At 36.2% G+C, this 17,237-nt stretch overlaps 2 protein-coding genes across 2 annotated transcripts; one reads left to right on the forward strand and one right to left on the reverse strand.

Moving 5' to 3' along the window:
• Nucleotides 1-8,049: 8,049 nt before the first annotated feature.
• LOC131864495 (pathogenesis-related thaumatin-like protein 3.7) lies at nt 8,050-9,090 on the reverse strand. Its single transcript, XM_059215265.1, has 2 exons — nt 8,988-9,090; nt 8,050-8,885 (listed from the first exon to the last, which is right to left on the reverse strand). Exons 1-2 carry the CDS (start codon nt 9,052-9,054, stop codon nt 8,260-8,262), a joined length of 693 nt encoding a protein of 230 aa, XP_059071248.1. The 5' UTR covers nt 9,055-9,090; the 3' UTR covers nt 8,050-8,259.
• A 2,329-nt stretch (nt 9,091-11,419) lies between these two features.
• LOC131864475 (pathogenesis-related thaumatin-like protein 3.7) lies at nt 11,420-12,203 on the forward strand. The gene is made up of 2 exons (XM_059215246.1): nt 11,420-11,486; nt 11,578-12,203. The coding sequence occupies exons 1-2, from the start codon at nt 11,420-11,422 to the stop codon at nt 12,201-12,203; spliced, it is 693 nt and encodes a 230-aa protein (XP_059071229.1).
• The last annotated feature ends 5,034 nt before the right edge of the window (nt 12,204-17,237 follow it).

The following is a 17,237-nucleotide window of genomic DNA, read 5'->3' on the forward strand; positions in this document are numbered from 1 at the left end:
AAGGCGTTAGATGCAATTTTGAAGTATCACAGTTTACTATAAATAAAAGTCCAATATTCTAATGGGCAATTTGAAATAGGTAATTCATATGCAATATCTTTTTATAAATGTCTTTTATTATTTTAGTAGGGAAGGGGTCCTAAACCCTTACAAAAAAAACAAATAAACTAGAGAGCAACGACACAATCGCTGGCATCGGATAGCCAACACCCCAGAAAGCATAGAAACAACTCTCAAAAGTAATAAAACACTAACAATACCCACATAACTAAACATAATAACCCTCTCCAACTTCCTACTATCCATAATACAACTACTAGCATATAACTAAAAAGAGTTCATAATAGTATCAGAGTACTTAATCCACATGAAAACACCCAACATAAGGCATGCAGGCCTGTTTAGATAAAAGTCCATGTTAAAACTAATACTATCATCTTTTGAAATCAACCCAGACCAAAAAAAAGCACCAACCCAATAGCATCCTACTCATCCTTGATGACGTTCCATTCCCGCACAAGACACTACATCAGTTCCTTCTAGATCTTAGGTTACAACATGTCCTCTTTCTGCTCCTCTTGCAGGTTGACATCCTTCATCTTTTTTGCTTTTTTCTTCATCTTTCTCTATCTCAAGACAAACCCCATAACGACATTCTGCATAATTCATCAGTAATAGCACATAGGGAATTCAAGGCCTCTCCCATTAGCTGATGTCCTTGCCTATATTCGTCCATCTTCGCTTTAAGGTTCATGACCTTAACTTGTAGGTTAATTATCTAGTTTTGCTATTATTTGATGCTAAAATTCTCCTCCTCGGTAGGAGAGTCCTGAGAACAGGGCACCATTTCCACATCCTAAAAAAGTATTTTGAAGCAAGGATTTTTGTTTTGAATCAACCTTGTCCTCTAGAGAATCACTTAAACCCTTTGAATCCTCCTTACTGTCCTCCCCTTGTTCCTCCCCTTCCACCTGAAATTCCTCATCCTCCCCCCCTCCTCACTAGAGCTCCTGAGTTGTCATCATCATCAAGGGTAAAAGCCTTTGCCGGTTCAGGGGAAACATCTTCGGTTTCAATTTGTTTTTCTTGTCTTTGGCGAGCAGATGAGCCGACCTTCTTTCACCAAAGTGACCCTCCTATTTCTCCTTTTCATGCAGGTTATCTTTCACCTAATCTCATAGTTCTTAAAAGATGAAAAATCAGACACCAATAATATCTATAGGTCCATTGCTATTGTATCCCATCCGTCGTATGATCAGGAATCATTAACCATATTGTTGTGTTGGTATGGCCACCTCTAGAGTAGCAGCTCTGACCTCTTCCTCATCCTTGTATAGCCAACTAAGGATGTCTTTCCCTTATGATTCATTTGCTAGTGTGCCCAATTGGATAAATTTTCCATCAAACTTGGTGATGGGTTGTGTTGATTGATGTGTCGATGCAGAAGGTTGTCCATGAGATTTTGGTGATGTTGGTAATTTTGATAGACACATGGGTTCAAAATAGTATTCTCCCATGCCTTGATCTTTGATTTCAACTTTTGTTTGAAGTCCATGGATAAAGACTTGATTTTTTCTTGATGATGATCTAATGCTAAGGAAGCTGGAGCTTTCCTATTGTGTGGAACTAGGCTGTCTTGAGCTGTCCCCATAGCATTGCAATGTTGAAAAGGATTATTATCGGTAGATATGGAGATTTCCTGTCCATTATATGGGAATTTGACACACTGATGGTATGTTGAAGGCACTACTTGCATTTCATGTATCCAAGGATGACCCAATAGAATATTGTATGTTAAGTCTATGTCTAAGACTTGGCACATAGTGTCCCTTTGTATCAGTCCTACCTAAATAGGTAGTATCACTGTTCCTTTAGATGACTTGTCTTCATCATCATAGGCCTTGATGGTGATCTTTTTGTTTGGATCAATAGACTTCTCAAAGAAGCCTAATGCACGGATAAGCTTTAAAGCACATATATTGAGACCAACTCCTCCATCTATTAATACTCTTTTAACTCGATGTTTGTAGACTAAGACTTTGATATGAAGGGGAGTGTTATGTGGATGACTCAAAGAGACATTATCATGTTGGAAAAGGTGAGTTTATGAGGCCCTGTCATATGAGCCACCATGGCTTGGAATTTTATCAATGTCCAGATCTTGAGGAATGTTTGTTTCAACCAATGCTTGTTCTAAGATATCCTTATCTTTTGGTGAGAACTTGAGCAACTCGAGTATAGATATTTGAGCAGGAGTTCTCTGTAGTTGATAAACCAAATCATATTGAGTATTGGGAATAGTGGTGGATGTTGATGTATGCCCTTTCAAGATGCATTTTTGAGCTTTGGTTGTCACATTGATTGATGCATGGTCTTGTTTGTCCTTGATTTTTATGACATTTATTTGGTTATCATCTATCAATATGTGATTGATGGTGTTGTTGTACAGGTGATTTATACAAGCTCCTCTTGTATCATTTGATGATGGAGCTCCTCCCTTCTTGTAATTTGGAAGAGGATTTTTAAAAGCATCGTGGTCACCGTTTGTTTTGAGACCATCAACCATTAAATCACCTCTATTGATCATATCCTGAACAATATTCTTAAGCCTCATGAAATCATTTGTGTGATGTCCTTTGTTTCGATGAAAATCACAAAAATACGAATCATTCCACCAAGGTGGTTTGACCTGGGGTTCAAAGTTGTTTATGGTCAGTAATGTGATAATTTTGTTCGCCAGGAGTTCTCGAAATGTCAATTCTAAGGTTTTCCCTAATGGTGTGTAGATGTGTCTATTTGGGAAAGTGTTGGTGTTACCTCTTTGGTTTGTATTATTCCCTCAGTTAGCCTTGTTTATTGTTGTTGCCTTGGGTATTGTTATTGGTATTTGAAATTGAAGGTCCTTGATTGGTATTTTGTGGATAAGTGTTAGTGCCTTGATTAACACCCTTTTGATTTTTGTTAGATTGTGGATTACCTCATAAAGCTAATACTGGTTGTTTGGACTTCATATCATTAGCATCAGCTCCTCCATCATTAACAATGTTTTTGTTTCTTGTCCAAAATCTTGATTTGTCTAAAGTGTTGTTGTTATTTTTATTGTTAAAGGAGTGAGTGTTGGATGAGTTAATTCCTTCCTTAAATAACTTCAATGTTCCTTTCTTGATGTAGGCTTCCTCTACTTGGATTCCATTTTCTATCAACTTGGTAAAAGCTGGTATGCATTGGAGCTTGAGTTGATAACACATCTCACTATTTAGATTGTCAATAAAGATCTCCATCTTTTCCTTTTCAGGCATGTCTCGAGGATATCTCGAAACCATACGTCTCCAACACTGAAGAAACACCATGAATGTTTCATTGCTTTTTTGTTTGGTGTTGCATACATCCAACATGGTGATTGCATCCTAAATATTATAGGAGTATTTTGTGATAAATTTGTTTACAAACTCATCAAATGATCTGATGGGAAGTGTAAGTTTAGACAACCACTCCATTGTTTTCCCTCCCAAACTTCTTGGGAATAGTCTCATTAAGAATCATCGTGAGAAAACTCTAGGCTTATGGTACAAAATTCCCGAACATGATTGCGAGGATCACTTTTAGCATCGTATTTGTCGTACTTTCGCATATCTGAATTTGGGGGAAAAGGTATCATGTTTAATCTCCTGTCAAAGGAGTAAGGACAGATTTCATCCAAGGAGTATCGCATTGTGGTCCCTTGTTGCATGTTCTACATTTGCCTTTGCAGCATTTGGATTTGTTGTGTAAGAGTGACCATGGGTGCATTTGTATGTCGAGGGAAACCTTCCCCCTTTCATTAAGATTATCCTGAGGTCGGCCATGGTTGTGTTCGGGGGTGTTATTTTGTTCATGCATGATTTATGGGCCATGTGTTTCTTCTTCTATTTTTTGGTCTTGATAGGCATAATTTCTAGACCTTGTTCTAAAAATTCTTTCAGCGACATTCCTTAAGTTTTCGGTATTAAAATCTTTAGGAAGTGTAACTCCTTTTCTAGTTAGCATGAGCATATATTTTTCCTCGTTTGCTTCAATAAGTCTTTCCATGAGCCTTTGGAATGAGGGGTTTTCTTGACATTCTTGGAGTTGTCATTCCTAAGTCACTTTGCTCAATGATTTGAGAGAAAAGACATTGACTTGAGGGATCATGTTAGATAGAGAACAATGGAACATCCCTTGGGAAGTTGAGCTATTCAATATAGCTCCATAACTTGCACCAAGAGTCCCATTGGTGTGTGGATCTTTTGGAACCTTAATTTTACGTTTCTGTACACCACATTTCCTGCACACATTTGTGGCGCCCACCATGGGGCCGAACCCCATTAATCTTATCATTTTTTTTGTAGGAGCAATATTGCAAGCACGTGGGAAAGCTGGTTTAGCACATTGGGACCTTTCTTTAGTGCGTAGAAACATTAGTTAGTGCTTCTAGTATACTATTTAGTGAAGACCTCTCCACTAGCACATTTAGACTTTTTGTTAGCACCTGATATTCTGGTTGTATTCTATATCATCATAACGCATTCGACAAACATAGTAGAACATTCGGTAACCATCTTAGCGCATAGAAGTCATTTTGTAGCACATTTTCATGTTTTTGTAGTGCATCTGCACGTTTCTGTAGCTCACCTGTGCAATAGTCTAATGCATAGCTCTAACAAAGGAAAACGCAAAACTGTAATCGAAGAAAGAAAATTTTAGGCTTGTGAAGCCCACCCTCAGAATTTGATTATTTTGCTAACTGATTTTGTTCAGGTTCAAACCTTTTTCTGCAGGAGCAATAGGAGTTAGTTTAAGTTTTTCTTTTCTTTCTTTCAAAAGTTAGTTAAAAAGAACTCACCCTCTTTTTTATTGCAAAAGCTTAAAATAAACCTCATAAGTTCTTTGGGATGTTTAAAATGAACTTCATACTTTCCTTTGGTATTTAAAACAAAACTTCATCTTTTTCTTATTGCATGGGTAAAAAGAACAACAAAGAAAAAAATTTCATTCTTCCAAGTTAGGAAAACACTTCGTTCGGGTTTTAAAAGAACAACAAATTTACTTTTCAATCAACAAAGGTAAAAAGAAATTCACCTTCCTTTGGTGCCTAAAAGGATTCATTTTAATTTATTGCAAAAGTAAAAGAAACTCATCTTTATTTTGTGCAAGGAAAAAGGGAAAGTTCTCACTTATCAACTTTAATTTTGTTGACCAAAATCACGATTTCTTTTGTTGACCAGGATTTCCAATTTTTTGATAGAAAATCATTGCTATAAAAGGTTAAAAAGAACACCATACTTTTTGGAGCAAAATCTCCAAACAGAAGTTAGCAAATCATTTCTTTGAAAGGTTAAAAAGAACACTTGAGTGCCTTGTCTCGAAAGTGGAAAGTATATGCTCTCCCCTTAATTGGGTGACCAAAATGCCAAACCACTCTTTCATGCTTTCTTCATTTCAAGCAGTTAAATCGTTTAGCAAGCCTGTCATCCCGAGTTTCTCTTAGAGTGCCATTTAAATGGTCGGTGAGAAGGGAATGACCTAATTTCGAGCCCCATGGTGGGTGCCAGAAATGTTTGTGGGAAATGCAGTGGTGTACAAAAACATAAAATTCAGGTTCCAAAAGATCCACACACCAATGGGACTCTTGGTGCAAGTTATGAAGCTATATTGAATAGCTCAACTTCCCAAGGGATGTTCCATTGTTCTCTATCTCACAGGATCCCTCAAGTCAATGTCTTTTCTCTCAAATCACGGAGCAAAGTGACTTAGGAATAACAACTCCAAGAATGGGTGATGTTTGATTAATTTACCATGATTTCATTCCTAGATATGTATGATATTGAATCTATGATGATTTTAAACTAGTATGAATTTTATGTTATGATAAAGATTAGCAATCCTCTCCTAACAATATATACTAGTCTAACATGGATATGCTATGATATTTAAAATTACTTCTAAAATGCTATTAAGATGATTTTATCAAAGAGAGGCTAAATGCTCAGTAAAATGACTATAGATTACATGCATGAAACTTGGATATCTCAAAATGAGAGAATGAGAGCTCTATTTATAGGGAAAATAGGGAAATGGATGGTCAAGATTGGATAATCTTAACAAGGGCCAGGATTGAAAGTTATCAATCCATGTTTACAATTCTCACCAATGAAATGGTGACAATTGTCAACAAGAGGTTGCTTGAGAGGAGATGAAATAATAATTAAATGCTTGAGAAGACATGATGGTTACCTTAGGAGCTAAGGGTTAATGTTAGGTTAGGGTTATCCATTGGATAAAGCTTTTACCCAAGCAGTAAACTCTTGTGCAAGGGTTAAAGGGATAACCAAAGTTAAAGCCATGAATGTTTTATGAGACCCTTGGGTTAGATGAGGGTTGAGTTAGAGAGAAAGTCTCTAGCCATGAAAGAAGGTTGAGTTAACCATTAATGGTTATGAAGACTTTGAGGGTTAACTTGTTGAGGACATAAAGCCTTTAATAGTTATTGAAGACTTTGAGGGTTTGAGAAGTGACTTCCCTTTTCTTAGGGATGTGACAATAATTAGGAGATGGATTAGGCTAAATTAGAATTGATTAGAATAATCTAGAAGGGGTTTAGGGAGGCAAGTGGGAGATGTAGGAAAATGGAAGTGGAGGAAAAAGGAATTTAATTAAAATAAAACTACTTTATTTCAATCAAATAGATGCAACTTGCATAAATACAAGTGAGGGATTTAAATAAATAAATTAGAATTATTTATTTGCAAGGATTAATTTAATTAAATGTAAGTTTAATTAAAAGGGGAGAAGGGGGAATTTAATTAAATAAAGTAATTTATTTAATCAAAGGCTAGAAAAGGCTTAGGTGAACTTAATTAAATAAATTGAGTAATTCATTTAATCAAATAGATGAATATAAAGAATTTAATTAAATAGAAGAATGAGATTAAAATAAATATTAAATATTCATTTAGGAAAGTGGTCAGATTTATACGTCTACAATAATTACTATCATATCACCAATAATGTGATAAAGGCAATTTGTATGTAATATATAGTTACGGAAAAATTTCTCCCATCTTATTATTATAGTTTAAAAATTTTAAATATGTGTATATCCATGCAAATTTATTAGAATCCACTATTATGGATTGAGTTGATACAATATGTATTGGAAAGTAGATTAGTTTTGTGTTGAGTATATTTATTTATTAATTCTTACTCTATCTTATTAGCACCATATGTCCTTGTCACATCAAAGAGTGACATATCTTACTACAAACATAAAATAAATACATAATGAATACATATTTCAAAATTAGAAATATATAACAACTTTCAACTAAAAAATATAAAATTAATTTCAAGTAAAATGAAATAATCTTTCCAAATAAAATAACTCATAACATTTAAATAAAAATAAGAACAAGAAAAAAAAAATGTCAAGTAATATAATTTTAATTATTGTAAAGTAATTTGGCTCATGGGTTCCTTTCCCTATTGAGGTGGTTGGAGATAGGGTGAAGAACTGATAGTGCTAAGTGCAAAAGTGTGTGGACTTCTTAAAGGCCTCCATTAATGTAGTGAGTCTAGATCATGTCAACTCGTCCTTTGCATTCACAAACAACCAAAAACCTAATCAAGATATTCCAAAAGGTAATAATGTGAAAATTGAAACTTAGTTTCTCTAGTATGTTTAGTTTGAATGTAAAGCTGATAAGAGATATTGGATGTAGCTACTATGTAGGATTTTGTCTACGTAAGTAAGAGTAGAGATGCATTCTGGCCCTATTTTAGATTTGTTATTTAATTGAAAAATTTTCAATTTTTAATATATATGGAATGCAACACCCAAAAGTAGCTAGTTTACAAAAAAATCAATTGTGACTCAAAATTTTATTTGATGAATGTAAATAATCTATATTTTAAAATTAAGATTTATAATTCAAAACAAGTAAATATCTGTACTATTTGAATATATATATATATTTAATATATTAGAACTTAAAATGTTAAAAAGATAACTGCATATGGATTAGCTTTTCCTCATTACCCATTAAAATACCGATGGAATTTTATTTACAATAAACTGTGATACTTGGAAACTGGCATGTATACCTTACACCAACCGATGGCTTATTTACATGACTCTACCAAATGATAGTTTATGCCACCATATATCAGATACTAAATACACGGGTGATAAGATCATAGCTGATTATTTGGAGGTTATAATGACTATGATGATCCTATATATATCTAGGGACAGAATACAATACTATAGTCGGTGGTACCAGAGGGGCAGGTGAAAGTGCTGGAAGAATCGTCCTTAGCATAACTGTATGCCTGTGGGCACTGGTTCTTGAACATCATCGAGTAGTTTGTGGCGGGGCAGTTCTTGACATAGGAACCTCTGCAGCAATACTGGTCAGTTTGAAAGACAGTACAGGCACTATTGCATCCACCATTCACCTTCAATTCAGCAGGGCAAGCAGCATTCACGTCGGCTTTGCATGCAGGGGCAGTGCACTGTCCATTTGTAGGATTGATGGAGAGAGGAACGTTGAAGCCGTCAACCAGGGAGACATCGTAGAAGTCCTGGTTGCCATCTCCATTTAGGGTGTACTCGACCAGCGTGGTCGGAACGCCCCCCGAGACTTGGCAGCTCAGTTGGCCGTTGCAGTCACCAGTTTGACAGGTTCCTCGGCCGCTCGCATCGAAAGAACAGCCAGTTCGGCCCCAGAATCTTGCCGCCTTTGTCCCTGCCGGCACATCGACGGTCCATGTCTGACCTTGGTCAAGCTGCTGCCCTCCTCCTGGTAGTCCTGCCGCCCAAACTGTGTACCCGCACTGGTTTCGTATATCAAACTTAACTGCCCACGCCTCTGCAACAAAACATACACACACAAAAATTATCGTAAGGCCTAGAGAGATGTATATACCATTCAACAACCTACAACACGTATTATTTTACCAACACATCTTACGTTGCATATGTAAAGATATGGCCAGTCCAGCCACAAGAACAAGCGCAAGATCTGATACCATCGCCATTATACCGTCTGAATTGAACGATTGAATGAAGATAGATAGATTGGGTATATGAGGAGGGATTATTCATTTATATAGAAAAAGATCGCTCCGCCGGTCATGAAGGAAGCAACAGAGGAAGGACCCGGCATGAGAAGGCTAGTATCGTACGCATTCCGGTTACAGAATTCAAGCTTGCATTTATAACATGACTTGACTTCAGGTAAGAGCTGCCCAGTTTCCAACCGTAAGGGTCATCAATATTCAGATAATAGCTGTAATATTAAAGACAACCAAGTTTCACAACAAATCAAACCAACAAAACATAAATAGCCATATGATATGGGAAAAAAAGGATGTTGGATTTAGTTTCATTGAACTTTAACTCTAAAGTAGCCAAATAAATATATAAGGACTTCCTAAAGTTTATTTTTTTATTTATTTTTGTAGCCCCCACCAATATTGTATAATAGACAAATTAGATATGGGACTGAGCATTAAGACTTCTATTTGAAGACCAACCCTAGATAACACCCTTGGCCCTTCAACTATTAATAAATAATTTAGAGCCAACTACCTTAAGAATAAATATATAACGGGGTGAAGGACTCCCTTGTAAGATAAAATAGGACAAGAATGAAATATTGAAAAAAGAATTTAATATGATCTAACAAATATATTTTTCAAATTACCAATATAAACCTGTAAATTGGGAAAGAAATCTAGACTCCTAAAGAGGAATTGCTTATCTACAAAGAGAAAATATTCTCAAGGAGTTTCAAGCCTTTTGCAAATAGGGAAGGGTTGCAAAGAAGATGTAAGGGAGTTTAGATTACTTTCTTAGAATTTCTTAGTCATAGTTAAAATTTTATGTATGATTACTTATTTTTAATCTCATTGTTTGAAACTAAGTATATACAAAGAAAAAAAATCCTAAAATAATCATAAAAAAAATCTCTGACTAGAAAATTTTAAATATTTAGAAAATATAGTTGTCCTTTTAGATTTGCAAATTTCTAAAAAAAACTTGTTCCCCTAGACCTAATCGACATTTCAAGATATTCTTATTTCACTATTGATAATAATTTAGTCTATTTTTTTAAATCATAAGTTCATATTCCACTACTTATTTAACATTTTTATTTGAAAGCAAATAATACCTATTTAAAAATTAAACCAATTTTTTGAAATTATTATAATATTAGTTACAAAAGTCAATTAAAATGTATATTTTTCAAATATTAAATTTTAAACTATTGATATGTTGAGTATTAATTAATAAGTTGTAATCTCACTTTTAATTATCGACAAACTTGAAAAATTTATAAATACATTAATAAACATAAAATTTTAAAAATAGATTGAGAAACATTCATAAGAAAACAAAGTATATAATTTAGAAAAATGGATCAATCAAACAAAATATCAAGTTTAACCAAAAGAAATTGTAAGCTTTTCCAATTTGATTCTATGAACTTAACATCTTCTTCAAATAATTTTTCTACAGTTTTTTGTTTGAACATTATTTATTAATAAATTGTATTCTCACTTTTAATTACTAATAAACTTAAATAAATTTATAAATACATTAATAAGAATAAATTTAAAAAATAGATTTAAAAACACTTATAAGAAAACAAAATATATAATTTTTAAAAAGTGGGTCAATCAAACAAAATATCAAGTTTAAGCAAAAGAAATTCTATGAAGTTAAAATCTTTATCAAGATAATTTTACATCTTCCGATTTGATTCTTAGGCTACCTTGGCTTTTCAAGTCACTGAAATAGTTAGGATCAAAAACTGGCCAGCTGTTACCTAGAGTCATTTCATGTATTCAATGCAGGTTTGAGTTCTGATAAACCAGGGCTCTCGTAGCATCCACGGCTTCTCAGCCGGGTCCATGCTAGTTTGCTTCCTTCTGAAGTTATTACGGTCGGAAACTGGGCAGCGGTTACCTGAAGTCAAGTCATGCACTAAATGCAACCTGAAGTCAAGTCATGCACTAAATGTAAGTTTGAATTCTAATAACAAGGGCTTTCGTACGATGCATTGACAATTCTATGAATACAATACATGTTACACATTTTATGCATATAATACATGTTGCATATACATATAACTGCATCTAGATGCATCTTAGAATCTTATTCATACAATGCATGTTACACATCCTATGCATATAATGCATTTTACATAGACATATAACTACATGCAGATGCATCGTAGAAGCTGGATAGAGGGTGCCCTCGTACGTCACACTACTGCTCAGACTGAGTCCATGCTTCCTTCGTGTCTGCCCGGGAGATCTTTTCCTATATAAATGATGAATCCTTCTTCATATACTCAATCTATCCATCTTCATTCGACCGTTCAATACAGACGGTATAATGGCAACAGTATCAGATCTTGTGCTTATTCTTGTGGCTGGACTGGCTATATATCTTCAGATGCAAGGTAAGCTGTATTGGTAACATAAGAGTTTTAGATTGAATACACTATATATCCGAGGTTCACAATAATAATATGCGTGTGTTTTTTGTTGCAGAGGCGGCAGCAGTTAAGTTTGAGATAACGAACCAGTGCAGGTACACGGTTTGGGCGGCAGGATTACCCGGCGGAGGGCAGCAGCTCGACCAGGGTAAGACATGGACCGTCGATGTGCCGGCAGGGACAAAGGGAGCAAGATTCTGGGGCCGAACCGGCTGCTCTTTTGATGCGAGCGACCGAGGAACCTGTCAAACCGGTGACTGCAACGGCCAATTGAGCTGCCAGGTCTCGGGAGGCATTCCCACCACGCTGGCTGAGTACACCCTCAATGGAGATGGCAACAAGGACTTCTACGACGTCTCCCTGGTGGACGAATTCAACGGTCCTCTCTCCATCAATCCTACAAACGGACAGTGCACTGCCCCTGCATGCAAAGCCGACGTCAATGCTGTTTGCCCTGCTGAGTTGAAGGTGAATGGCGGATGCAATAGTGCCTGCACTGTCTTTCAAACTGACCAGTATTGCTACAGAGGTGCCTATGTCGACAACTGCCCTGCCACAAACTACTCGATGATCTTCAAGAACCAGTGCCCTCAGGCCTACAGTTATGCCAAGGATGATACTTCCAGCACTTTCACCTGCCCTTCTGGAACCACTGACTACAGTATTGTATTCTGTCCCTAAATCTATATAGGAGTATGCTCATCTACATCCTAATAATCAGCTATGAGTGTATCACCTCCGTATTTAGTATCTGATATATGGTGGCATAAACTATCACTCGGTAGTCATATAAATAAGCCATCATTTGTTGTAAGGCGTTAGATGCAATTTTGAAGTATCACAGTTTACTATAAATAAAAGTCCAATATTCTAATGGGCAATTTGAAATAGGTAATTCATATGCAATATCTTTTTATAAATGTCTTTTATTATTTTAGTAGGGAAGGGGTCCTAAACCCTTACAAAAAAAACAAATAAACTAGAGAGCAACGACACAATCGCTGGCATCGGATAGCCAACACCCCAGAAAGCATAGAAACAACTCTCAAAAGTAATAAAACACTAACAATACCCACATAACTAAACATAATAACCCTCTCCAACTTCCTACTATCCATAATACAACTACTAGCATATAACTAAAAAGAGTTCATAATAGTATCAGAGTACTTAATCCACATGAAAACACCCAACATAAGGCATGCAGGCCTGTTTAGATAAAAGTCCATGTTAAAACTAATACTATCATCTTTTGAAATCAACCCAGACCAAAAAAAAGCACCAACCCAATAGCATCCTACTCATCCTTGATGACGTTCCATTCCCGCACAAGACACTACATCAGTTCCTTCTAGATCTTAGGTTACAACATGTCCTCTTTCTGCTCCTCTTGCAGGTTGACATCCTTCATCTTTTTTGCTTTTTTCTTCATCTTTCTCTATCTCAAGACAAACCCCATAACGACATTCTGCATAATTCATCAGTAATAGCACATAGGGAATTCAAGGCCTCTCCCATTAGCTGATGTCCTTGCCTATATTCGTCCATCTTCGCTTTAAGGTTCATGACCTTAACTTGTAGGTTAATTATCTAGTTTTGCTATTATTTGATGCTAAAATTCTCCTCCTCGGTAGGAGAGTCCTGAGAACAGGGCACCATTTCCACATCCTAAAAAAGTATTTTGAAGCAAGGATTTTTGTTTCGAATCAACCTTGTCCTCTAGAGAATCACTTAAACCCTTTGAATCCTCCTTACTGTCCTCCCCTTGTTCCTCCCCTTCCACCTGAAATTCCTCATCCTCCCCCCCTCCTCACTAGAGCTCCTGAGTTGTCATCATCATCAAGGGTAAAAGCCTTTGCCGGTTCAGGGGAAACATCTTCGGTTTCAATTTGTTTTTCTTGTCTTTGGCGAGCAGATGAGCCGACCTTCTTTCACCAAAGTGACCCTCCTATTTCTCCTTTTCATGCAGGTTATCTTTCACCTAATCTCATAGTTCTTACAAGATGAAAAATCAGACACCAATAATATCTATAGGTCCATTGCTATTGTATCCCATCCGTCGTATGATCAGGAATCATTAACCATATTGTTGTGTTGGTATGGCCACCTCTAGAGTAGCAGCTCTGACCTCTTCCTCATCCTTGTATAGCCAACTAAGGATGTCTTTCCCTTATGATTCATTTGCTAGTGTGCCCAATTGGATAAATTTTCCATCAAACTTGGTGATGGGTTGTGTTGATTGATGTGTCGATGCAGAAGGTTGTCCATGAGATTTTGGTGATGTTGGTAATTTTGATAGACACATGGGTTCAAAATAGTATTCTCCCATGCCTTGATCTTTGATTTCAACTTTTGTTTGAAGTCCATGGATAAAGACTTGATTTTTTCTTGATGATGATCTAATGCTAAGGAAGCTGGAGCTTTCCTATTGTGTGGAACTAGGCTGTCTTGAGCTGTCCCCATAGCATTGCAATGTTGAAAAGGATTATTATCGGTAGATATGGAGATTTCCTGTCCATTATATGGGAATTTGACACACTGATGGTATGTTGAAGGCACTACTTGCATTTCATGTATCCAAGGATGACCCAATAGAATATTGTATGTTAAGTCTATGTCTAAGACTTGGCACATAGTGTCCCTTTGTATCAGTCCTACCTAAATAGGTAGTATCACTGTTCCTTTAGATGACTTGTCTTCATCATCATAGGCCTTGATGGTGATCTTTTTGTTTGGATCAATAGACTTCTCAAAGAAGCCTAATGCACGGATAAGCTTTAAAGCACATATATTGAGACCAACTCCTCCATCTATTAATACTCTTTTAACTCGATGTTTGTAGACTAAGACTTTGATATGAAGGGGAGTGTTATGTGGATGACTCAAAGAGACATTATCATGTTGGAAAAGGTGAGTTTATGAGGCCCTGTCATATGAGCCACCATGGCTTGGAATTTTATCAATGTCCAGATCTTGAGGAATGTTTGTTTCAACCAATGCTTGTTCTAAGATATCCTTATCTTTTGGTGAGAACTTGAGCAACTCGAGTATAGATATTTGAGCAGGAGTTCTCTGTAGTTGATAAACCAAATCATATTGAGTATTGGGAATAGTGGTGGATGTTGATGTATGCCCTTTCAAGACGCATTTTTGAGCTTTGGTTGTCACATTGATTGATGCATGGTCTTGTTTGTCCTTGATTTTTATGACATTTATTTGGTTATCATCTATCAATATGTGATTGATGGTGTTGTTGTACAGGTGATTTATACAAGCTCCTCTTGTATCATTTGATGATGGAGCTCCTCCCTTCTTGTAATTTGGAAGAGGATTTTTAAAAGCATCGTGGTCACCGTTTGTTTTGAGACCATCAACCATTAAATCACCTCTATTGATCATATCCTGACCAATATTCTTAAGCCTCATGAAATCATTTGTGTGATGTCCTTTGTTTCGATGAAAATCACAAAAATACGAATCATTCCACCAAGGTGGTTTGACCTGGGGTTCAAAGTTGTTTATGGTCAGTAATGTGATAATTTTGTTCGCCAGGAGTTCTCGAAATGTCAATTCTAAGGTTTTCCCTAATGGTGTGTAGATGTGTCTATTTGGGAAAGTGTTGGTGTTACCTCTTTGGTTTGTATTATTCCCTCAGTTAGCCTTGTTTATTGTTGTTGCCTTGGGTATTGTTATTGGTATTTGAAATTGAAGGTCCTTGATTGGTATTTTGTGGATAAGTGTTAGTGCCTTGATTAACACCCTTTTGATTTTTGTTAGATTGTGGATTACCTCATAAAGCTAATACTGGTTGTTTGGACTTCATATCATTAGCATCAGCTCCTCCATCATTAACAATGTTTTTGTTTCTTGTCCAAAATCTTGATTTGTCTAAAGTGTTGTTGTTATTTTTATTGTTAAAGGAGTGAGTGTTGGATGAGTTAATTCCTTCCTTAAATAACTTCAATGTTCCTTTCTTGATGTAGGCTTCCTCTACTTGGATTCCATTTTCTATCAACTTGGTAAAAGCTGGTATGCATTGGAGCTTGAGTTGATAACACATCTCACTATTTAGATTGTCAATAAAGATCTCCATCTTTTCCTTTTCAGGCATGTCTCGAGGATATCTCGAAACCATACGTCTCCAACACTGAAGAAACACCATGAATGTTTCATTGCTTTTTTGTTTGGTGTTGCATACATCCAACATGGTGATTGCATCCTAAATATTATAGGAGTATTTTGTGATAAATTTGTTTACAAACTCATCAAATGATCTGATGGGAAGTGTAAGTTTAGACAACCACTCCATTGTTTTCCCTCCCAAACTTCTTGGGAATAGTCTCATTAAGAATCATCGTGAGAAAACTCTAGGCTTATGGTACAAAATTCCCGAACATGATTGCGAGGATCACTTTTAGCATCGTATTTGTCGTACTTTCGCATATCTGAATTTGGGGGAAAAGGTATCATGTTTAATCTCCTGTCAAAGGAGTAAGGACAGATTTCATCCAAGGAGTATCGCATTGTGGTCCCTTGTTGCATGTTCTACATTTGCCTTTGCAGCATTTGGATTTGTTGTGTAAGAGTGACCATGGGTGCATTTGTATGTCGAGGGAAACCTTCCCCCTTTCATTAAGATTATCCTGAGGTCGGCCATGGTTGTGTTCGGGGGTGTTATTTTGTTCATGCATGATTTATGGGCCATGTGTTTCTTCTTCTATTTTTTGGTCTTGATAGGCATAATTTCTAGACCTTGTTCTAAAAATTCTTTCAGCGACATTCCTTAAGTTTTCGGTATTAAAATCTTTAGGAAGTGTAACTCCTTTTCTAGTTAGCATGAGCATATATTTTTCCTCGTTTGCTTCAATAAGTCTTTCCATGAGCCTTTGGAATGAGGGGTTTTCTTGACATTCTTGGAGTTGTCATTCCTAAGTCACTTTGCTCAATGATTTGAGAGAAAAGACATTGACTTGAGGGATCATGTTAGATAGAGAACAATGGAACATCCCTTGGGAAGTTGAGCTATTCAATATAGCTCCATAACTTGCACCAAGAGTCCCATTGGTGTGTGGATCTTTTGGAACCTTAATTTTACGTTTCTGTACACCACATTTCCTGCACACATTTGTGGCGCCCACCATGGGGCCGAACCCCATTAATCTTATCATTTTTTTTGTAGGAGCAATATTGCAAGCACGTGGGAAAGCTGGTTTAGCACATTGGGACCTTTCTTTAGTGCGTAGAAACATTAGTTAGTGCTTCTAGTATACTATTTAGTGAAGACCTCTCCACTAGCACATTTAGACTTTTTGTTAGCACCTGATATTCTGGTTGTATTCTATATCATCATAACGCATTCGACAAACATAGTAGAACATTCGGTAACCATCTTAGTGCATAGAAGTCATTTTGTAGCACATTTTCATGTTTTTGTAGTGCATCTGCACGTTTCTGTAGCTCACCTGTGCAATAGTCTAATGCATAGCTCTAACAAAGGAAAACGCAAAACTGTAATCGAAGAAAGAAAATTTTAGGCTTGTGAAGCCCACCCTCAGAATTTGATTATTTTGCTAACTGATTTTGTTCAGGTTCAAACCTTTTTCTGCAGGAGCAATAGGAGTTAGTTTAAGTTTTTCTTTTCTTTCTTTCAAAAGTTAGTTAAAAAGAACTCACCCTCTTTTTTATTGCAAAAGCTTAAAATAAACCTCATAAGTT

The sequence above is a fragment of the Cryptomeria japonica genome, unplaced genomic scaffold (assembly GCF_030272615.1).
Source record: "Cryptomeria japonica unplaced genomic scaffold, Sugi_1.0 HiC_scaffold_87, whole genome shotgun sequence".
NCBI classification, from domain to species: Eukaryota; Viridiplantae; Streptophyta; class Pinopsida; order Cupressales; family Cupressaceae; genus Cryptomeria; species Cryptomeria japonica.